Source organism: Pholcus phalangioides, unplaced genomic scaffold (genome assembly GCF_987345545.1).
Source record: "Pholcus phalangioides strain wild (caught in Gottingen) unplaced genomic scaffold, Ppha-v1.0 ptg000009l_1, whole genome shotgun sequence".
In the NCBI taxonomy this organism is placed as follows: Eukaryota; Metazoa; Arthropoda; class Arachnida; order Araneae; family Pholcidae; genus Pholcus; species Pholcus phalangioides.
The window spans coordinates 36,532,320-36,556,765 of NW_028301602.1; the positions used below are offsets into that span (position 1 = coordinate 36,532,320).

General features: G+C 34.6%; 1 protein-coding gene across 3 annotated transcripts in view; it reads left to right on the top strand.

The window, feature by feature from the left end:
- Nucleotides 1–24,446, top strand: part of LOC149082991 (kinesin-like protein KIF13A) — a 130,764-nt gene that overhangs the window by 67,819 nt on the left and 38,499 nt on the right. For all 3 annotated transcript variants that reach the window (XM_089236039.1, XM_089236040.1, XM_089236041.1), the window contains exons 3-12: nucleotides 128–143; nucleotides 4,885–5,035; nucleotides 5,918–6,092; nucleotides 7,496–7,583; nucleotides 12,329–12,463; nucleotides 14,120–14,232; nucleotides 15,853–15,964; nucleotides 19,839–20,051; nucleotides 22,550–22,654; nucleotides 23,922–24,056. In XM_089236039.1, coding sequence (XP_089092165.1) covers nucleotides 128–143; nucleotides 4,885–5,035; nucleotides 5,918–6,092; nucleotides 7,496–7,583; nucleotides 12,329–12,463; nucleotides 14,120–14,232; nucleotides 15,853–15,964; nucleotides 19,839–20,051; nucleotides 22,550–22,654; nucleotides 23,922–24,056 — 1,243 coding nt within the window. The remainder of the gene's footprint in view (nucleotides 1–127; nucleotides 144–4,884; nucleotides 5,036–5,917; nucleotides 6,093–7,495; nucleotides 7,584–12,328; nucleotides 12,464–14,119; nucleotides 14,233–15,852; nucleotides 15,965–19,838; nucleotides 20,052–22,549; nucleotides 22,655–23,921; nucleotides 24,057–24,446) is intronic.

A 24,446-nucleotide genomic window follows, 5' to 3' on the forward strand; every position in this document is an offset into this window, starting at 1 on the left:
AATATATTTTCATAATGTGTGTGTGTCTGTAAATTATTTTACTTTTATTTTAATTATTTTTTAAATGGTTCAAGTTCCATAGACTTAAATTGATTTTTTTTCTTTTTCATGGTCTGTGTGATTGCAGTCAAACCAAGCCAAAGGTATGTACTATCAGTTCCTGTGTTTCTATCAATCAATCTATGTATAGTTTTTTTTTTCCCCTAGAATCAAGCTGATATACCAAATACAGAATGTCTAAAATTGTCCATTCTAATTATGAACACCCTGTATTTTTAATATTTCCCCTCTTTTCAGCTGTGTACGGCGTACTATTCATGAGAAAGTCTTAGCCTAGGATCGGGAGGATTTTCACAGTTCTCCCGAAGACCTTAAACTTTGCAACGACACCCTCGATTTAATAAATAAAAGTAGTTATTTGAAGATTTCTTGTCAGCCGAAGTCATTTCAGTATACATTCCTACATTGCTTATTTCTCGATGAAAAAGTGAAATGTAGATACCATACAATTCTAGATTCCATCTGGGTAATATTCTGAGATGTTAACTCACTTCTTCGGAGGGGAAACTGCAGTAAATTCTCTCAAATTTGATAAACTGGAGGTTTAAAAATTGTTTTAGAAAAAAAGAAGCTTCATTTTGGTTTTTCTTGTAGGAGAAATGTGGTTAGTTTACTATTATACATTGTCTCACTAATTCGTAGTTCAAAAACTCATAAAAATCGAAGGAGAGTTGGAATTTGAATACGGTTTGCGAGAGAAGTTATTCTCACGTAGAGGGATTTTGGCACAGAAAAAAATATTTCAGATTTATGTCAATAGATGACGCTGCACGAAAATTCGGCTATAACGATTGGTCATGAACCTTTCTTCAAGCTCTTCCGTGTCCGAAGCATTCATAAAGCTTTAGCCGACGATTCGTGGCTGAGGTAAAACAGCTTCACCAATAATGCTTTACCCACCAATGTCAAGATCACAATGAAAACCTTGAACAAAAACACAATGAAATCTAAGTAAGAGTCGATAGCTTCATAATGATAAGATTAAACGTATTTAAAACTTAATAATATATTAGTTTATATTGAGGAAGAAGTATAACAAGAAGGAAGACATGTTTGCGTATGGTGCAAGTCAAACTGAACTTTTTTACAATAATACACAAGAAGCGTAAGGGAGGGAGTGCGTCATCTATACGGACTAGGATGCACTGCATAAGCACCAATAACAGAAAAATTCAAAAATGAGCTGTTATTCGTTCACCCTGTATTTTATAGGACTCTGATTTGCATATTTCCAGTGATTTGCTTTCATACAGCGTCCTTTAGCTACAAAAAATTTAAGCTAATTTTCTTTTTCGTGCACCAAAAAAAAAAAATCTCCCTCAACAAGAATCACTTTTTTGCAAACCGTATTGAATACCAATTTCTTCAATTTTTATGAGTTTTCAAACTATTTACGAATTTATGGGACACCCTGTGTCTTTATTACTATGGATCCTCATAATTGCCATGTACGAATCCATCTTCCCATTAAGATTGAGCTTTACCAAACCATTACAAGTTTCTACTGAATATAATTACTAATTTACAACTGAAATAATAATACAGTCATCATCGAAACTGCACTCGCTCTTTATTTGCTTCCAATTTCATTCTGGTACAAATATCCAAAGTCCTACTATCGTTTGGTTGGATAAAAATTTGTTTCTCATTTCAATGTTTTCGTATGAAAATTAAAAAGGGGATAACAGAGATATATGTATTCATTAAACGAAGATCGATATGATAAAATTATTAATTTAACAAAAAGTAACAAAACGATCAGAAATTCATTTCGCAACTCAAGGCTTTGGTTTTAGCTTTAAAGAAATTGTTGTAGGATTAAATTTTTACATGAAATGTGCCACAGCTGGGGCTCTTACAGGAAACAACACACAAGTGGGATAATAAATGAGAACCTGGAATGAATTTAAATGACGACGGCCGTGTTCGGTAATCCTTTTTACCCCCTCGTACACCGTCAGAGTAAAGAAAGGCTAAGAAAATCAATCAATCGATTTTCTTTTTCTACACAGTGCTTTTCCAAATCTTTAAAGCCTCAGCATCCTTATCGATTGAAAAAGTTTTGTTGAAAATAATTTCCAAGTAATCGTTTCATGCGTGTTAGTATTAGCAACCTTGAGCAAAAAAAAAAAACATCGTCATCGATTTTTGAGCTTTCTCGTGTTCTTTCTTGCTTCAGAATTCAAATTCTCAATTAATTCATGATACCACAGTATTATTATACGCAAAAAATTTAGGATAATTCAAATAAATTTTCCAGTTGGTGGTCAACAACCGTTGGTACGTGTAACCAGTGCCGTCTTAAAGCATGGGCACGCACGGTCCTTAAGTGCACCTCGGGCCTCGTGATAATGAGAACTGGTGAAGATTTTTAGAGATTAACCCTTTAAGCGGCACAGCAGAAATCACTCAACCCCCCCCCCCCTCTAAAATCTGACATCTTTTCTAATGGAGTAGACTTTCTTCCGATTTTCAGCAGGTGCAAAGATAGCGGTATAAGCGAAAATGTTCTATTGAGAAATAAACTTTACAAAATATCTGGGCTTGACAAGCTAAAATAACGGGCTTTCAAACAGGTGAGTTATCTCGTCAATGTCGCTTAAAGGCTTAAGTGCTCTAAAATTATGCCACATGTCACTCAAGGGATCTCTACATGTCTCACGGATCGCTTAAGTGTTCTGGAACTGTGTCCCGGGTCATTTAGGTGATCTGAAAATGTGCCACGGGCCGATTAAATGCTCTGGAATTGTACAACGGGTCACTTAAGAGATCTGTAAATGTGCCGCTTAGTTCATTTTTACAAAATTACGTTTGAGGAGGACAGGCCGCATCAGATAACCCCCAGGGCCATATTTGGTCCGCAAGACAAGAGCCTTTATGCGATTTACCATACATGGCTTAGAGCAGCGGTTCTCAACCGGTGCTCCGATGAGCCCTTGGGGATCCTTATGCGCTCTCCAGGGGCTCGTTGGAAGCTCGAGGAAAATTTAAAAAAACGGTAAAATTTAAAACAAACAATTATAAATGTTTTTAAATAGTAAAAATAAATCACTAACTTTGATGAATAATTAAAAAATAGGTCTATGAGGCTTCGCCATAGAATTTTTTACTTGTAAGGGCTCCGCGAGTCAAAAAAGGTTGAGAACTGCTATCTTAGAGGGTGGGTTGCAATAAATTTCTTAAAGAGAAATTTTGCGTTCTCATTCTTCAAATAGCATTGAAATTAACAGAAATAGATTATTATAATAACATATAAAGGTATTTTCTTCCGAAATTTCAATTTTAAAAAAAATATTTTTTTTGCATTAAAAAGATATTTTTTTTATCTATAACCCCTCCCCCCACCCATGTGTAGGTCTCTGATTCCACCAATATGCGTTAGGATTCAGAGGGGCAGAGCTGGTGCGAAATTTTGCTGGCAAGGGGGTGGGGTTCGAGTTTTGCTGACTTTTGCTGACAAGATTGGGTCAAAAATGGCTAAAAATTTGCTGACGTAATACTTGAACAACCCCTAAGGATTAGTATACTGCATACATGAAATTCCTATAATAATAATAATGCTTATACAGGGTGTTTCGCAGAAAAAGTACCCTAAAGTAATAAAAATTATATTGTTCACGTGAATTTATATTTGTGATAGACTTATAGTGATTTTACTTCCGTAAAAAAAAGTAATACGGAGAAATAGGAAAATTAAAATTTTCACACCGCTAGAAATAAAAATAAAAATGTCAATCAAATAAAATTCGTAGCTCTCGTCATATTGACTTATTATTAAAAATACGAATAATATTGTTTTGTTATTAAAAATACGAAAATCACCGCGCTAGGATACCTGCTGCCACCTATCAAATGAAAACAAAACTATTTGTTATAATTCGTTGAGGAAAAATTGATTGTTGGTTTCGATCCAGTGCGTAGCATGGGAATTAATATATAGTATGACACCACATAAATTGTTCATTTTATGCCGCATACTGGAGTATATTTCATGCTCCCTAATACCGGTTAATATGTTTTTACGTTTCTCGTAGAACTTCACAAATTACTTTTTGTTGTGTCGAATTTGAATTTTCAGTCCTTGAATTCGAAAATAATTGGCAATAGAATATTTTGTGATGTAATTTTTAATTTCTTTTCTGTTGATGGCAGTAGTTTAAGAAAAATAATAATATGCTGTATTATATATGATATACATGAGAGAAAATGCGTTGAGCTAGGTCACCTGCCGCCACCTATCAAATAAAATCAAAACTATTTCTAATAATTCGTTCAGGAAAAATTTATCGTTGGTTTTGAACCGATATGCGCAGCATGGAAATTAAAATATGGTATAATGTCATATATATATTTTTTTTTTTTCATTTTCATGCTACACTCCGGTTTAGATTTCATGCTTCCTATAATACCTATTACTATGTTTTCATGTATGCCGCAGGATTTCCATCAATTTATTTCTTAATGTATTCGTAGTAACAAAAATCAAGAAATTCACATTAAAATGTTGGAGGAATGAGTTATTTTCGGTAAAATAAGAAGATGAGTAAATTTAATATTTTTTTATTAAGTGCTGTATAAGAATTGTAATTTGTATATTGTCCTGCATAATATTTTTTACTGGAATGAATCGCAAATCGCACACACAATTTTCTTTTACACTTACTTTAATTTCAGATTTGGTCATAGAATTCTTATTCCTCCCTCTTCGTAAAACACCATGTATCAAACTACTCAAAATTTCAAATAATTAGCGTATTAATTACTGATGAATTACCAATATGTAAATTTACAGTTTGATTTATATAAGAAATTTGTGTGTTTCAGAGTTTCACATTTGATCACTGTTTCTGGTCGTTCACGGATAATCACCCGAGCTATGCCAGTCAGGAAACTGTGTTCAACAGTCTGGGAGCGGATATCCTTGATAACGCTTTCCAAGGGTATAATGCTTGCATCTTCGCTTACGGCCAAACAGGTAACATTTACTAACATCAGCATAAATTTCATTGATGAATTTATATCGGAGGATTTCTGTGCCTGAAATGAAACAGGGTGATTCACAAAGAGATATACAGTTTCCGGTTGTTGTAAAGCAGTAGCAGTTGCAGACACAGACCGAAACTGCGATTCCTCAGGTAGATGTGCTCATAAAGTTGCGTCGTGCTACTGATGGAAGTGACATAGGCATGCTAGTCAGTCACAATCTCAGCGTCCACAGTGGAGTTCTTTTTCCTCAAGAAAGCTGTCACAGGAGGCTCTTTTCTGGATAGGTGAAGTCTCTGGTTGGTGTCACGGACAGACAGACATCACCGCTGTCCGCCCAGAGAGATCGTCTTGGGATGGTTTTTGCTCTTTCCCAAAGGGATGGTCGGTCTCGGAGAGAGTTGGTGTCACAGGTGCACCGATTGTAGGACGACAGTGACAACTCTACTTAAATTCTATTTGAAATGTTGTTGAATAATTCTTACAGATTCCATTTCACTCAATTCAAAAACGCAAAGCACTTCACTGCAGGCACTGCAACTTTGAGTGACTAGTCATGCGACGAGCACGCCATTGTCAACGTCACGCCCTTCAGTAGCGAGACACAAACTACATGAGTAAGTGCTGCAGCTGCGGTCCGAGTCTTCAATTCTTACTCTTAATATTTAACAACATCTAGAAACTATATTTTTTAATGAATCACCCCCTGCACATATTCGAAGCAGCATCTAAGCTTCTCAATTAGGGCTCAAAACTGTTATTAAAATAATTGATACACACACACAAATGATTTTTTTACACTGAACGAGACGAATGCATTATTGAAAAATGTAGGCTTTAAAAAATTCATACATGTATTTTTTGATTCGTATAGGATCTGGTAAATCTTTTACCATGATGGGCTCTGAAGACAACAAAGGTCTAATACCACGATTGTGTGATGCTTTGTTCGAACGCATCAGGTCTCAACCCGATTCCAATCACAAAGTCGAGGTTTCTTACATGGAGATCTATAACGAAAAGGTTCACGACCTCTTAGATCCTAAAGGGTAAGTATAATTGCTAATCAATTAACCCAGAGATCTTCAACCCTTCAGACATTGCGAGCTCAATCGAACTTCCTATGAAACCCGCGGGACACAACACTGATTCACACTGCGACATTAGGAGATTTAAGGCCTAGAATACGTATGCTACTAAATAGCACGAAAACATGCAACTTTTTTCGAGCATATGCAACCAATGAGCTGATTGGTAACATGCTCACATGCAACCAATAAGCTCATTAGTGGCATATGCTCGAAAATAGTAAGCTTTCCTGCTACTTAGTAGCATGTGTATTCCAGACGTAATGTAATGTTCAGTAACGTCTTAAAGGATTCTCCAGCACTGTTCTGGATAAAAAAACATGGCCCAAATAATTGGTGATTCTTTTTATTTATTCTGAAATAACTTTTCTTTCACCAATTGGGGAATTATTTTTTGATTAATTATTTATTTTACTAATTTTGAAATTACTTTGCATGATTCTGATTTTATTTTTTTCATAAATTTTAAACTACTTTTTCATTAATACTAAAACTACTTTTTCATTAATACTAAAACTACTTTTTCATTAATACTAAAACTACTTTTTCATTAATACTAAAACTACTTTTTCATTAATACTAAAACTACTTTTTCATTAATACTAAAACTAATTTTTTCATTAAATTTAAAACTTTTTCATTGGTTTTAAAACTGCCTTTTCATTAATTTTAAAATTATTTTTTATCAGTTTTGAAATTATTTTTCATTAATTACGGATTTTCAATAATTACTGAAATATTTCTCTATTAATTACGAATTTTCGTTATAATTCAGAATTTTTCTTCATTATAAGGAGATTTCAAGCATTTCTGTAAATTGTGTAACAATGCATACTTTTTAAAGCCGACTTTTCCCGCTTGACATAATGAAATTAAGGGATCCAAAAAGTTCCTCCCCAACTTGTTAAGACGGCCCTGGTAATGCATCAGATGCACGACATTAATGGTAGTGGAGTGTGGGCTTCCTCGAATTGTTATTGTTATTCAAAATTGTATTTCTTTTTTTTCAGATTTTCCTAAAAATGGTCTGCTGGCCTCGGTGAAAAGCTCTGAGAGCCCCATTTGGCCTGCAGGCTACGCGTTGAAGGACTCCCCCCCCCCCCGAATTAGACAGTAATGTTATGAACCAGGGGTCAATAATTGAAATGGTTCCGCCGATGTTTTCCCGTGCCTGTAACTAGCTTTTCTTCATATTTTTGCGTCCATTGACGGGAAGCGAAAATTGAAATGTCAAAAAGTGGAAAGATGAATAGCTATGTGAATATAGTTATGAATGGTGTTTCTTGATTCGTTTTTGATGCGTTGAAATTGCTAAATTAATTTTGTGTGTTTATTATGTGTTTATTTATGTGTGTTTTTTGCAGCTCCAAACAAACTTTAAGGGTCAGGGAGCATAACATTTTAGGCCCATATGTGGACGGTCTCTCTACTTTGGCCGTGTCTTCTTTCGAGGTAAATAAGAGGATATACTTATTTCACATCAACTCTTTGTTTTTCTGTGCAATTCTTGAGAAACCTTCTAATTACTCAGAATTAAAATAATTTGACCATACATAGTAAGTATACATCCTTTTTCAGCATAATTGACCGAAAAGAGTAAAAATTCTATGGTTCATTTTAAAATTCAATGATAACATGAAAAATTATCAGCAAAGAGAACGGAACTTATCTGTGATAATTGAACCCCTTAAAAATCAATATTGGGGGAAATTCAAAAATTAAAATTTGTATACTCCCCCCCCCCCAATGTAAAAAATGTTAATTAGTAAATTTTGAGGCGTTCTCTATGAAACTAACTCAGATAAATTTACCTGGTAAAATTTGGATCAAATTTTACCGAGATATTACAGTTTTTCTTCATCTAACGGTATTTGGGGGACTAATCAGTACATGAGAAAGAGAAACACAAAAGAAATTAACAAATAAAACATCACTGAAGGAAAAAAAACAGAATTTTTCTGAATGAATAGGATGAATTATGAATAATTATTTTAATGGTTATTTCTTCACTGTCAGCAATTATAAGATAGATATTTACGAAGAAGAATTTCCCGCATACTGAAAAGAAACGCGCACATTTCTCATGAATTATTCCAAATTAAATGCAAGAAATTCCGTATCAAAAAATAAAACTATTCAGAATCAATATTTTTAACTATGTATGAAAATTTTCAACACGTCTTAATCCACGTATAATACCAAGTTTGAAGGTCTTTCATCGTTCGGGAAATTCTGCGCTTTCATTTAGAGATAAATGGATAATAATAAAAATATTCACAATATCCTTTTAATCACAAACTCCACTTGGTATTATGGCTGAAAAGACGAAATTTACTTTCGTTTTTTGATTTTTTTTATATATAATGCTTGTCCAGGACTTTTAAAAACATATTATTCATGTTCCCCATTTGGCTCCATGAAAGCTAAGTCGGCTTAGAAAATTTTCCCTTGAAAAGTTTCAAAAATCACGAGTTAGGACTATCAATATCTCGACGAATTTTAATCGTTTTTTTCCAAATTCTACGGAGCAGTCTGAGTTTCATAGAAAGGCGCAATATTTACTGATTGACGTGACGTTGTTTAGATTGAGGGGCCGTATACAAATTTTAATTTTTGTATTTTGCCCCAATAATGATTTTCGTGGGATGGGAGGAACTCAACTATCACAGATAAATTCCGTTCTCTGCCGATCCCTTTTCCAATTTTTTTTTTTTTTTGAATTTTTAAAATGAACCATAGAATTTATATTCCTTTCAGTCAATCATGGTGAAACAGCATGTATATGCAGATGAAGACGTAAAGCTAGGGGGGGGGGCCGTTCAAGTATTACGTAAGCAAATTTTTAGCCATTTTTGACCCCCCTCTCCCCCCCCTTGTCAGCAAAAGTCAGCAAAACGCTGACCCCCTCTCTCCCCTTGTCTGCAAAATTTTGTCATCAGCTCTGCCCCTCTAAATCCTAACTCATATTTTCATAAAGGGTGGTTGATGACGTAAGCATTATCCAAACCCCCCCTCCCCCCCTTGTCATCAAAAGTCAGCAAATCGGAAACCCCCACCCCCCTCGATGATGACGTAATACTTGAACGGCCCCTAGTGAATGACACGCACTTTCCTCTATCTGAGTGTGCCATTCCGAATCACATTCAAAAATTTGACGACTCGATTTCTGATTGCAATTCATTCATCCGTTGAAAGTAAATTCAATTTTAAATCAGAAACTTCGAATCAAACATACTGAATTCATGCATAACTTTATTTATGGTTGTATATTCAATTTATTTAATCAGCTTTTTGATGCGCAACCCATTTTAAAATTGCTGAGTCAAATAATGTTAGTTGAATTTTGATGAGATGAAATTAATCAAAAGTTGAATGACTGCAAATTTGCGATTGCATTTCATTTCATTCTCAGAATCATAAGAGAAATAAAATTGGTTCATCCTATTTTATTAAATTTAGAGCTTGCGTTGAAATTTCTCGTTCATATTTCATCACTGATTCGTTATGTTCCTATTTCTTAACCAATGATAACATTTGGAAATGATTAATTTTTGTTAGTGTGGCCGTAATTAGTATTCAATATAAATATTAAAAATGAATTAATTTTTCGGACACCCTATATCTTCATGGTTAATGAATATACTTATGAATATAATACTGTAGCACCATGGAGGTGGTCTCAGTATTCTCAACTCGGAAATGACAGAAATTCAAATAAATCTATGATAAGATACCACTTTTGCGAACTAAATTAAGATAATTGTGTGAACTATTGAGTGTAGATCAATGTATATCTCTCAATCACTTCATACACATTATACCTTTATTTATAAGAGTGTGAAATAATCGAGCGAAAATGGTTTCAAAAAACGCAATTTTTCAAATTTCAAATTTCAAATTTCCTTTATTTAAGATTTTTAAACACAGTTACAAAACATTTAGGGGCTAAGCAAGCTTGTGAGCCCACAAAACAATATCCGATACATATCTGTCGGCATAAATAATAACGAGAAAGAAAAAAAAACACACATGTATATAACACCAAGAAATAAGTGGCAACAGGAATGGAATTGATAAACAAAAAAATTTGGCATTTAGTAGCGTATGCAAGATAAAAGAAGGTTACATTACAATATCAAACAGATAATTTAAATCTTCTTGAGTTAACAATACTATACAATTTTTATTGTATAGTCCATACAATACGTACAATAATAATACAGGTGTCCATAATTAAAAGATCCTATTTTAAAGTAGCCTACAGGCGAAACCAGGCATCAGAAAATTGTGAAATTCTATGGAGAACTTCATGAAGTGATGGGAATTTGTTTCACGGGACAAAACATGTTCCACATGATGGCAATCATTTTCAGATACCATGTGAAATCGCAAGATGGCATGTTCCACAACTGGCCGAAGTGTGTGCGGGGAGATGTTCAGCACGTGGAATGAAATGCTGCCTTTAAGATCATCTAAAGTTCTTGGATTGTCACGACTTAACAGACGTTTCAAATGCCGCCAAAGCCAAAAATCGCATGGATTAAGGATCCGGGAAGTGCCGGCTGATGAGACGTTCTTCTGTAAAATGTGTTTTAAGAACATCTCCTTAACACACACTCCACACATTGCTGCGTGATATCACATAAATTTACATGTTTACTACAGGTATGAGTAATAGTGAAACGTCCTCTGGTGGCGACATGTGCAACTAATTCTTTTTCCCCGTGAAGCAAATTCCCATCACTGTATGAAGTCCTCCACAAAATTTATATTTTTTATAACCCTTTATCTACTGACGGCACTTCAAAGTACCCGGTTAAACATAGTCAACGTCGCTTATTAGAAGCATAGATAATGTTATAATTCGAGTATTGTTACCACTTTCGCAAAGAACGGAACGGATGAATATCATAACATGGGGGGGGGGGGAATTCGTTTTTTGTCGTCGGGACTTCGAATAATGTTATCAGTTTTTGTTTCCCCTCGAAAGATTTTTTTGTTTTTGTGCATTTTGAAGCTAAGGTTTAACCAAACTTTTTTTTTTCGTGCAAGTTATCAGTGTATCAGACTGCAAGACTATGTAAGAGACTATAGAAAATGTTCCCTCCTCCTTCCTGTGTTGACAAGCATTTCTGTACTTAGATGATAAGGTTTTCCATCATTTGATGAAAACCTGAGCCATCATTTGATGAAAATTGTTTGTTCGGGTTCGAAGACCGTCGTCCGTTTGAGTTAGTTCTCAACGTTTCCACAACACTAGCATCATCAGGAGAATTGATAAAACTGGATCAAAAGTGTGGGGACTTTTGACCCAGTGCGTGGAGAGCTGCTTTTGCAATGGCCTTCCTATAGTGAAGGCCATTGCAAAAGTAACTTCCGTTATATGACGGAAAAAAAGAGTTCTTGATCAGTTTCTTTCAGTTCACTAGATTCAGATTTCTTTTTCCGAGAGACTTTCTCAAGGGATCCATAAAACGTGTATTGTACATTAAAGAAAATATCGTAATTCGTGATATACATTGGACCAGGGGTTTTCAAACTGTGCGCCACCAACATTTGTCAGGGGCGCCACGGATTGGTGGCCCTGACAAAGGTTTTTTGAAGAGATTCTTTGTTTCACTGCTCTGGGGCGCCGTGGGTTGAAAAACTTTGAAAGTCCCTGCATTAGACAGTACTATTCTAATGCACAATGGCTGAGTAACAAAAATGCGGGAACTTAGCTCAAAGGAAAAGAAAAAGTCCCGTTTTAAAAAATAATTTTTTTTTAAATGGAACGGTTGAACATTTTGCAACAAATTATGTAGGGAAAAAAACTGTGTTGTCCCGTTTTCCCAATACTCGTTCACAATTCGTCCCGTTTAGCCAACTAAACGGGATGTATGGTCACCGTACTTGTAAACAGAACTTTTCGCATATAGTTTTCATTTGGTTATTGTTATCAAAAACCCAGAGTCTCGGTGTGATCACATTAAGCGGCGTGGACTGTAATTTGTTATGCGCTCACTGATTGTTGGAGAACAACAACTTTTTCCTAATTTTTTGTCGCTAATCAGAACTGAAATGACCAACCAAAAATAATTTGCGTAATAAATAATTATCATCATCGTATTAATATTTTTGTTTATTATCATTTTTTTCTTATTCCACTTTCCATAATGTGGTAGATAAGAATAAAATCAATGATATTTTCCTAACAGGAAATTAGTAGCCTGATGGAAGAAGGCAACAAATCACGGACAGTCGCATCAACGAACATGAACAGTGAATCCAGTCGGTCACATGCCGTTTTCAATGTCATATTAACGTGCTCAATTACCGATGAATATTCAGGAGTAAGTATACGATGTAACCTTGATCACGAATAGTTTGAATAAGAAAAAATATTTAATCAAATTTTTTTCAGAGAGGAAAAAAGACATGAGACATCAAATCTTGATAATACACAGGGCACGTTCCATTAGAACTTGTAATGTGGAACGTGCATTACTTTATTTTTAATAAAGTAATGCATGTATAATAAAGTAATAATCTTACAAAATCAAGCAATATATATTATTAAGAATCGATAGGTTCGGCAGAAAATAATTAATTATTTTTCTAAGTATCTTCTCTCAGATCATATGCAATGGTGTCATCGTTAGATCCGAGAGAACCCAAAGACACCCATTCTCTATCACACAAGGTGATTTAATCACATTGTCCCATGGGAACTCGGGTGCCTCCGGAGATTTATTGAATATTAAAATTACATCTTCGCCATAACTGGCAGCAAATAAAAGATTTACAAATGGCCAGGTGCAATCTGCACATCGTCAGTGAGTTCCAGCTAATATTAATCAAATAAAATGTGTCAAATAAAACCAGTCACATGCATAAAATCAGTAATAAATCATTAAAAATCATCAGTAAATCAATAAAAATCATCAGTAAATCAATAAAAATCATCAGTAAATCAATAAAAATCATCAGTAAATCAATAAAAATCATCAGTAAATCAATAAAAATCAGCATTAAATCAAGAAAAATCAGCATTAAATCAAGAAAAATCGGCAATAAAACATCATTCAATCCACTTTTCAAAGCGGATAGAGAAGGCTTTTTCTGGAAGTTGTTTCAGTGCAGAAAGCGCATATCACATGGTGCAAGATCCGGACTGTGGCATTATTTTAATATTGCATTTACATATCACCCCCCCCCCCCCGCAGAAGCACGAATATGCAAAATTTTTCCCTTTTTTATAAGCTGGTTGGATTCTTATTTTGGTATCTAAGTTTAGCCTGAAACGCGAATGCGTCTCACTTATTGAAACACATATTTCAAAACATTTTAAGGAAATAACTTCCTTAGAGTAACATGGGTAGAATAAACATCCAAACGTCATTTCAGACGTTCTTTCTTTTTTTTTTTCCATGTACATTCGTGCTTCCGGCATGGGGGGGGGGGGGAGACGATATTATGTTCCAGTTTAGAAAAATTTGTGACAACACATATCGAGAAAGCGTCGTGAACTAGTAGAAGTTTCAGTTGTGCAGGGTTCACTAAGGCAGCTTCCAGAAAAAGGCCTTCTCTACTTGCTTTGGAAAGCAGACTGAACGATGGGACCATTGTATATCATCCTAGGGAAGATACTTTAAAAAAAGAATGAATTATTTTTTGCGGTACTTATATTTCTTGTGTGATTCTTAGTGATTTTACTGTAAGTTCTTACGGATCGCACCTTTTTACTATTGTCAAGATTACGGATAATTTTTTTTTCTGTTTATAATGACCCATGAAGTTCATTTATTCATTAAAAAGTCATTGAAAAGTCAAAAACATGTTCAAATCAGAATGCAATCAATAGATTGCGTCGTATAAGCACGAAAACACGTATCGAGTATTTTCCGGTATGTATGAAAATTTTTCAGAAAAATATAATTGAATCTCTAAATAATAATGATAACTGCTGTTGTTTGGATTCAGTTCGATCTTGTTCTCGTGTTTTCCAGGTCACGGGAGAGAAAGTTTCGAAGATGAGCTTAGTCGATCTCGCTGGAAGTGAAAGAGCCGTCAAGACCGGAGCAGTCGGTGAAAGGCTCAAAGAAGGCTCCAATATCAACAAGTACTTCTCAGTTTCTATTTTACACCTTAAGGGGTCTCATACCCTTTACCATGGTGAAAAACTATGCTCTAATAGAAATACCATCAAAAATACTATTTAATCAATTTATTTGATAATTGCTGAATTGATAGCGAATATTAAGTTGTAATCAAGCGAGAATTGTTTGGTCGAACAGAACAGTATATGTACTGAAATACGCTGATTTATGAGAGGCTACAGTATAGGCTGGGGTAGTTGCTAAGGATGAAAACCTTGTCGTGATTTTTTAGAAACGTTATTCCAAGGCTTGGTGTGGCATCTGCCATTTTAGTAGTCTGGTTATAGTTTCGTACCGGAGGTCCTACGTTATTGCCAGCATCAAAAAATTTGTTTAACTCGATACTCATGAATGATAAATTCATCTCAACTCTTAATTCATTTCAACGGAGAGCGAAAGTTGATTAGATTTTTGATGGAGCCATTATTATAAAAATAACTTTCCATATAGCACGTTGTGCAGGAATAACTGCATTTTTTTATTGCAATTTTTATCAACTTCTGCTCTCAATTAACTAATAGTTACATGTCATTGTATGCAAAATTATACCCCGACTTACGCGGTTATCGTCGGCCCCACCTATCGCGTAACTTCTGGGTATTATTGTACGTATATATTGAGGTATAAATCCGGTTATTAAGCATAATAAACCGGTTACTATGCATAATCGCCACCATTCCGGTAAGTATAATAAATTTTTCTAAATTTATCACTTTTACCTTCGGTAATGCATAATACCCATGCGTCGGTAGTATAAATATGATAAGTTGTAATAAATCCATCACATTTGCTGGTCATCGCATTTAATAATTGTGCATAATCGTTATTTTGCATTATAAATATCATAAATTGGTTCCATTGCATTGATAACATTTATTACATATTTTAGATGACCGTACTTGTGAGCCAAAGTCTGAACCTCTGATTTAACGAATTTTTCTGAACATCCTCAAAATAACTCCTATAATTAACTTCTATTTGAGGAGTTCTGAAATCCGACCTTAACATAATGAACTCCAATTTAGCAAATTTTACGATCGCACCCCGTTATAACAAACTCTCATTTAACAAATTATTCGATTCATCAAATTTTTGAAAGTTTTGTGAATATACCATCAGACTTCCCCCTCCCCACTCCTATTTAATGAATTCTAAAGTTGGGTTCCGATGTAATTGACTCCTAGTTGATGAAATCTGCAATCGAACCTCGACATAACGAACTACTATTTCACAAATTTTACGATTGCACCCCAATGTAATGAACTTTCACTTAACAACCTTAACTATAACTTCACTATAACCAACGACGCGTTGGTATTATGTATAATCACCAGTGAAAGTGATAGTTTTTAAGCATTTATCAAATTTACTGACGATACTTGGGTATTATGCATAATCACCGGTAAAAGTAATAGTTTTGTTGTACTATTTATGAAATTTACCGACGTTGCTTGGGTATTATGAAAGTAATAAATTTTATCAAATCGCATATTCGAGCATATCTATGATAATTGAGTGAACGTTGTTGATTTATATTTTAATCTGACCTTAAAATCTTTCATGATGCATTTTTTTCCCGACAGATCTTTGACGACGCTCGGTCTCGTGATATCAAAATTAGCCGATCAGTCGTCCGGTAAAGCAAAAGACAAATTCGTACCTTACAGAGATTCTGTTCTCACGTGGCTCCTTAAGGTAAAAAAAAACATTTTAAGAAACGATCGAAATCCGTATCTTTATTCTACTGCATTTAAATCGATTGCAAAAACTCTCATACACTACATTGTCACTTACTATTAGAGCCCGAGCTTATTTGCAAATGCGTATTTCAGCACTTTTTATATTCGGTGCATACAAATGCATAAAATCACCCAATATTTTGGAATAAGTGCACACATTTCTTGCATTTCTTTCTATTAATCGCATATTGTACTAATATTTTCAATTTTTTTTTCAAACTTTATTTAATTTGTTCAAGAGAACATTTCAACAATGAGTATTATTTATTTCAAGTGCATATTTTAAGCTCCTTTAAATGCATATTTTTCTTTTTGTGCATATATTTCATTTTTCTGTCGTATCTCTGTATTTTTAAATACAATATTTTCCCTCTTTAAGAGAAACTTTTTGTTATTAGCCGTATATTTTTCGATTATTAAGACATATTCATTATTTTATGCATATTTCGGTGCATTTAAATACATATTTCGGTATTTTTAATAGATATTTCGGTATTTTTAATAGATATTTCGGTATTTTTAATAGATATTTCGGTATTTTTAATAGATATTTCGGTATTTTTAATAGATATTTTGGAATTTTAATGCATATTTCGACATTTTTAAATGCATATTTCGACATTTTTAAATGCCTATTTTGACAAAATTTTTTTTCCATTTTTCGGCACATTAAAGTGGTTTCCCCCTCCCCTATTTTTAGTGCCATTGTTAGATTGTTAAACTTCGGCATTGTTACGTGATTTTTTTTTTTCGTTTTTCGCTCACGTTTCATGATTTTTAAAAGATCTCTTTTATTCATAGTGCGTACTTCAGCGTTTTTTTGTGTTTTTTGTGCATATATTGCCACTTTTTAGCGCATATAATCTCAATTGTACTTATTATGTTTCCTCTTTTGCACCACTCATGTGTAAATAACATGAGATTTTTTTTTAACGGAACGTCTTCAACTTCCTAGTTCATAAGAAAAATGTCTTTCCTTTTATGTGTGATTGATCGGTGGTGATGACCGACTTAAAACGTTGAAAAAAAAAAAAGATGGCTGACTGACTCAAAGCAATTTCAAAAGACGGAAACGAATATTATATTAACACTTCAATATGTATCGAAACTGAAAAGATCGAAAGTATGTCACTGTGAGTGTGTGTCTGTTGAGTTAACACAAAAGTGGCAAAACGTCCATTCATCTTGTAAAAGATGTTCGTTTTTTTTTGTCATGATGCATCAATGGGTCTATTTAGTCGGACGAACAAGTAAACATCTCGAATCATGTTCCGAAAAAAAAATGGACACGAATCTATTTTAGATTCTCTGTCAAAAAAAACCGTGAAAAAGAAAAAAAATGGTGTTTCCTTTCATTTATATTTTAAAAGTGCTCAATCAAAACATTTGATAGTGATTTAGTAGTTGATGCTTGGTGATAGTGTCAATGACACAAGCCTCGTATTGGATATACTACTACGGGTACTACTACTACAACTACTACTAAACCATACATGTACCTCGTCCACATTCCTCTACGGAATTTCTAACGAATTGGTACATGTTGGTACAATTGTGCGTGTGCGTGTTGTGAACCTAACGTGTGAAGTTTATTACTATGTAATGCTTGTTATGTGTAGTGCTGCCATCTGCCATCAGTTTTCCTAGCTGTGAATAAGTGCAATGATTGAATGATTGTACCGTTGTAGACCACTCGACCACCACAGCTGCTGTTGGGGTATATTGTACAGCAGGAGTGCACAACCTTTTCACTCACACGCGGTATTTTTTTCCGCTCGCTGGGCAGAAACGTGTGTGTGTATATATATAGCGGTGACCACAAGAACCTATTTTACGGGACACATCCGTAATTTTTGGCCATCCAAAGCTTCTTTATTTGTATCGTTCTTTTTCCCCCATTTTCAACAAGGGGCTTGCTTGAATTTTTATTCTTTGCTGAAATTGTGAATTAAGATTATTTTAGTGAATTAAAAATTATATAATGGTAATTATGATTCTATCGTAATGAATTAAAGTCATGTGTTATATACCATATAGGCTTACATCTTTTTGATGAATTGCATCTTAATCCATTGCTTCATACAGTAGCCCCCTATTTCCCGTTATTGGCGATTTTTCAGCAATTTTACGATTGTTGGCAACTTTACAAACTTTCGAAAATTTTATTGGATATAATTAGCAACTTTAGTTGCCTTTGACAGCTGTAAATGGCAACCACGGAAAATCCACACGGTAAACCGGAATTAGTGTCCACATTTTGGCGCTCCTATTCCCGTAATTCTAAACGAAGAAACAGCAAATTCAGTACCCTTCCTGGTTCAGCGCTCGGGGCATCTCCCTACACGTGGCCCAGCCTTTGACAATTCTTTTTGGATATAAATAGCAACTTTACTTGATTTTGAAAAAAAAAATTTTGTTCGGTTTATAATCGACAACTTTACTAAACTTTGACTTTTTTTTATGGCAACTTCACTTCCCTTTGATAATTATTTTTGGCTATGAAAGGCAACTTTACTTGTTTTAGCAATTAATTTTTGACTGTAATTGGCATTTTTCCTTGCCTTTGACAATGTTTTTGGCGATAATTTACGATGTTTCGTATGGATCCGGATTGTCCGTATCTTTATCGAGGATGTATGGTCGACCTAGGTACACATCATATTGCTAATTTTCTAGTAGGCCCACTGGAACTGTACAGTTAAGGTTGTGCACCCCTGCTGTACATTGTTCCAAGTAAAGCTCCTTTGTCTCACAAAAAGAAAATCATAGAAATATACTAAAAATTAGAAAAATATAGAATGGGTGGCAAAAATATTAGATATATCACTTATCTTAAAAGGAACTGTAAAATATAATATTTATTTTATCGTGTTTTTATTTAACTAATTTCTAGAAACTTTTCCGTCCTATATCTAATTAATCACAAAAGAAAATGTTAGTGTTTTTGAATGAGGCCGGTTTATAGCATTGCCGTATGGGGGGGGGGGTCGATGTCGTAAAACCGACTTTGACTACATCTAAGCGATTATTTAATTTGAATATGGAATTTTGTTACAAAAATATGTCCAGTTTGTGTGACTCATTAAACGCGTGACAAAAAAAAATTCTATATATAAATAATAGGCAAGAGGGAATCGTATAGAAGAACGAAATTTCTCGTCATAGTGAAAAAACAATAGCGAATTATGAAGCCGACGTACACAGAGAGGAAACATTAATTATGTCTAATCATTTATCATATTCGCGACAGACTATGGCAAGGGACCAACACTCTCTGCCGAAATAAGTGGACTCTGTTCCATATTACGAAGTGGTACATGAAGAGGAGATAGGGCTGAAATGAAGATCTAATTTACTTGAACAGTACTGAGGATGCATTCAGAACATTATTCTTTGCCCTCCTTTAGTAAGTGCCTTAAACTGGTGGAGTTTGAGAGTGGTCAAGAGCTATTCGGAATTTATTTATCATGTAAGACAAAAATTTGCTTCACTTGAAATTCCAAAACAATTGCTCTTAATAACCGATTTTCGTATTTGAGTCCTCGTAAAAAGCAAACAAATGCAAACCAAAAATGGGTTTAGAAATGCTCGTATTAGGCGAGTTCATCTCTTATATGAAATAACAAGGGAAAAAATAACTTTCAAAAATATCTTATTGGTTTTGAGTCTCAATAAATGCTTTTGAAATAGATGAGCCACTTAATGAGGTTTTGTATTTTCTTCATAAAGCTAAAAAATAAATATTTTTCCTGATATTTCTTTAGATGCGTCTGTGATTTATGTGATCATTTGATCCGTGTTTTTTTGTCTTTTTTTCTTTTCCCTCAAAGGATAATCTTGGCGGAAACAGTAGAACGGTGATGGTCGCGACCATCAGTCCAGCCGCGGACAATTACGACGAGACACTATCCACATTGAGGTACGCGGACCGAGCCAAGAGGATCGTCAATCACGCCGTCGTCAATGAAGATCCGAACGCTCGCATCATACGTGAACTGCGCGAAGAAGTCGAACTGTTGAGAAGTCAACTGAAAGGCACTAACGTAAGTTATCTCCTTTCTCTTCTGACATCTTTCATCATAAATATCAGAACTACAATACTACAGAGCTTTTAGGCAACTTTCTCACAATAAAGAAAAAAATTGCAGTAATGGATTTCGAATAATTGAGGAGCTGAGCTTATTTTCAAAAAGGGGACATTCCACAATTACTAAAAAATAGAAGTAAAAAAACTTTTTTCTCTCCGGAATGGGCTGCTTTACAAAAATGGAAAATAGCCCAACAGGTAGTACACGGGAGTGGTATAATAATATTTATAAATATTATGTTTCTTGATCAACATTCAAAGGAGCTATCTACATTTAAATTTTAGAAATGTTCCGTTTTGAATGAAAATTAATGGAAATGTTACTTTTTTAATCAAAAATGGAACTGATTATATCTGAAAAATTGGAAATTTCTACTCTACCCGTTGATTCCAGAAGGTTTTCACCTAGCCAAGGAGAATATACCATTACTACTCTCTTATGAGTAACGTAAGAAACACGATCATTTTACAGTGGAACATCCCATAACAGACACTCCTGTTAGTGGACACCTCCACTAACGGGCACTACCGTGAACTACATCGACGGGACTCAATGTATTTTACTATCCTATAACGGACACTCGTCATTAGCGGACAAAATCTTCGGTATCATGGGTGTCCGTTATCGAGAGGTTCTGCTATAGAATATAACTTTGAAAATGCTTCTGAAAAACGTGTCGTTTTGGAGGAAAAAAAATCTTTTAACGTAAGTAGGACAACCGCTTTGTTATGTTCCCTTTTGAATGAAAAATACCGAAGTGAATGAACGAGTTTGATATGTTCCCTTTTTGGTAGAAAAGACCAAATTTACATTGTGATTTCTACCAAAAATATTACCGTTTGAATAAACCCTGTTGCAAAATTCGATAGTGCTCATCGCAGATTCAGAAATCGCTTAAAAGTGTGAAAATGTTCCCTTTTTTAAAATAAGTTCCCTCAACTGAATCATCGGTTTGAAGAACCAAGCAAAAAACCTTTTATTACGAATGAATCTAACCTGATCAGTAAATCTTTTTGTTACCATCGACCTACTGATATCTCTCAAACAAATACGAGTATTGCTCCCACTGGTATGACGACGGCAAATTTTAAGCATAATATTTTTCTTTTTAAATGAAGAAATTGAGTTTGAAATTCGTAGGAAAGTTTGTTTTTTTTAACAAAACGTCAAGTTTTTGGATTCGTTACCTCCTTCGAACTGGCGATTCAATTTATATCAGAGCATGTACAAGGTTAGTAAAAACGAATAAAAGGAGGATAAAGTATAAATATTTTGCATACAACTCAATTACTTCATTTGCTTTTTCACTGTTTCACTTAGCAAGTAAAACTTGCTGCTGCTACACCTACTACTACTACTTGACCGTACACATTTCTCCGCGGAATTCCTTACAAATCGGTACATGTCGGAGCGGCTTGTGTGAGTGTATGTACAGTATATGCATGGCCCTAACCAGGGCCTGTTTCTCATAAGTTCTGGTCCTGGACAAATATGAATTTTTGAGGCCCCCCCCCCCCATATATGTAGTGTTTTTGAGGTGTGGAGAAGGGTCCCGTGCCTATAATACAAAAGATAGCTAATTTCGGGCCCTTTGCACATGCCCCGTTTGCCCATGCGAGGAACAGGCCTTAGCCCTAGCGTATTTATGTTGTCAGACCCTGGCATTTGGAAAAAAAGTCTCTCCGCAGAGTTTGCTACAACATACATAAAAAAGACTTGGCATGTCTATTTGTTGGATTACTTTCATTTTAAGAATTAATACGTTCGCTATTCTCTTCCTCGGGTTTTTTCTATTTATCATATGACGTAATACAAAAGTATAAATTATTTTCAGGCCTTTGTTTATTATCTGTTATTATTGTGAATAGGCTTGTTATAATCTAATTAACTCGCATAATTATTCCATTTTGAGATACGGTATACTTGAATGGTTCGGGCGATGCACATATTACCACATTATCCGGCATGCCGAGAAACAGTGAGGGAGTCCAGCATGCCGGGAATACACGTATTTTCTGGTATGTCGGAAAAATCGAGTCTGAGATTCTGAAAAGCTCTTAAATATCTTTATTCTAGAAATCCATTGAATTGGCTAAATGCATATTGCGATCCTTATTAAACCTCGCTTTTCCCGGCATGCTAGGAATTCAAAAGCTGGGATCTCTCGAGTTTCACGACATGCCGGCTAATGCGAGGGAATACGGTATATGTCACATTATAAAATAACTTTTGTGTTTCAGATCAGTTTTTTTAGTTGATCGTTATTATTTAGCGCGCCTTCCACATTATACCACTGTGATTATCTTATTCTTTGAAATATGCTTTATAAATTTTGTTCTTTTACATATTCTTTTTCAATACTCTTTTAAATATTCATATTTTAAATGTTCTTTTTTTTTTTCAAAAAGAGTATTTTTCGTAAATTATTAATCAAAGATCTCTTTATTTTTCAGCAAAACGTTGACCTCCAAGATCGCCTTCGTGAATCTGAGAAACTAATCTGGGAAATGACGCAGACATGGGAAGAAAAATTACGGAAAACCGAAAAAATACATCAGGTACGCGTGTCTAAAATACGCTGTACTTGCTACGGTACAAAAATTCACAGTATGTGACAAAATTCACATTTTAATTTCTCTCAGCCACTGGGAAACATATTTTCACTTGGTAAAATGATCAGATCTAAACCTATGTGAATAAAATAAAATCATAGTTTTTAAAATCTAAAATTTTAAATACTGAACTTTTAAAAATTCAAAATTTGGAGTTGTAATTTTCGTCCTTAAGTTGAAACAACATGATGTACCAACGGACGCTCTCAGATTTACCAGCGGACATAATGCCACAAAATATTTAATCGATTCCCCCCCCCCCTAACAATCACAAGCACATAGTCGCTAACCAATTTCGTATCTAGGAAAAAAAAAATTTAAAACGTTCTTGCAGGACCTACAACTTCTTTATAACTTTACAATCATGTTTTTATATGGTTTTTACAGAAAACCAAAAATTAAACATTATTTTGCAGAAAAACACAACATTGGAGAAAAAAAAGAAAGTAATGAAAAATTGATAATAAAAATAGATGGCCGATGTACTCGCGTAAGTAATTTCGTTTTCTAAAAGGAGATAGCAAAAGTCAGGTTAAGATTTGAATGTCATTAAATTCAAAAATAAATCATCAAAACCTCGATAATGAACTACGACTATGACAAATAATCATAAAAAAATTAGAGGAAAAGTAATAATATGAAATTTTTTTTACTTTGACCTTCAAAGAGGAGTAAAAATAAATTTGCTTACCTTGAGTCTTCCACGAGCCGGCTTTTCGTGAGTGACTGCCTATCACTAGTTTACCTCAGCTAGGGGGAACCCCCCCCCCCATCCCCCCAAACCTACATTCTCAACTATTTTCGAATTTCAACCCTTTGACTATGAATTTTTTTAAAAATTACAGCTTTCTGGGAAAATGACAAAATAGGTCACAAGTAAGGCAAATTTAGCATTTGGAATTTTTTTTTTTGGGGGGGGGGCGGGATGGGCATATATGACCCGTTAGTAATCAAAGTGTTAAAATGAAATGTCCGTAGAGGTACAACGATCTTTAAGTACAGCTGTCTTCCTTATGTACCGTTATGATATTAAACCCTCCATATGCCAATGACACTTTCAAAATATTGTAGAAACCGCTTAAATAATATCATATTCCGTTTTAAAAATTGCCGTATTAAATTATTGGTACATAAATGTTTATATTTTTGCGGTGAAATTCTCATTTCGTTTGGTTTTGATTATTTTGATTTATTCATTTGTCGTTAAAAACAGGAAAGGCAACAGGCTCTGGAGAAAATGGGTATTTCTGTGCAGGCCTCGGGCATTAAGGTTGAAAAAGACAAGTACTACCTCGTCAACCTAAACGCCGATCCATCGCTCAATGAACTTCTCGTCTATTACCTAAAGGTGCGTGTCTTCTTCATAGATTTCTTATAAAAAAAAGTTACTGAATCGTAAACAGAGGCGGATTTATGTATTTGCCGCTTGGGGGTTATTCAAATTTTGTCTCCCTTCTCCAGTTCCAACTTGATGTGCTTGACCACAGATGAATAAACTTTGCCACCTTTCGGAAGGGAGGGGGGCTAAAGCCTGTTTTTAGCCGCCGCCCCCCCCCCCGTTCCACAATTACACCGCTTATCGTGAAACCATCGCTATTGTTTGAACCGCCTACCAAGGTCGGTTATTTCCGAAATGTAGTTCATACCATTGAATAATATGATAGGGTATAATATTGTATGATAATAATAATATACAGGGTGATTCAGAAAAGATGGGAAAAACTTTAATACTTGATAA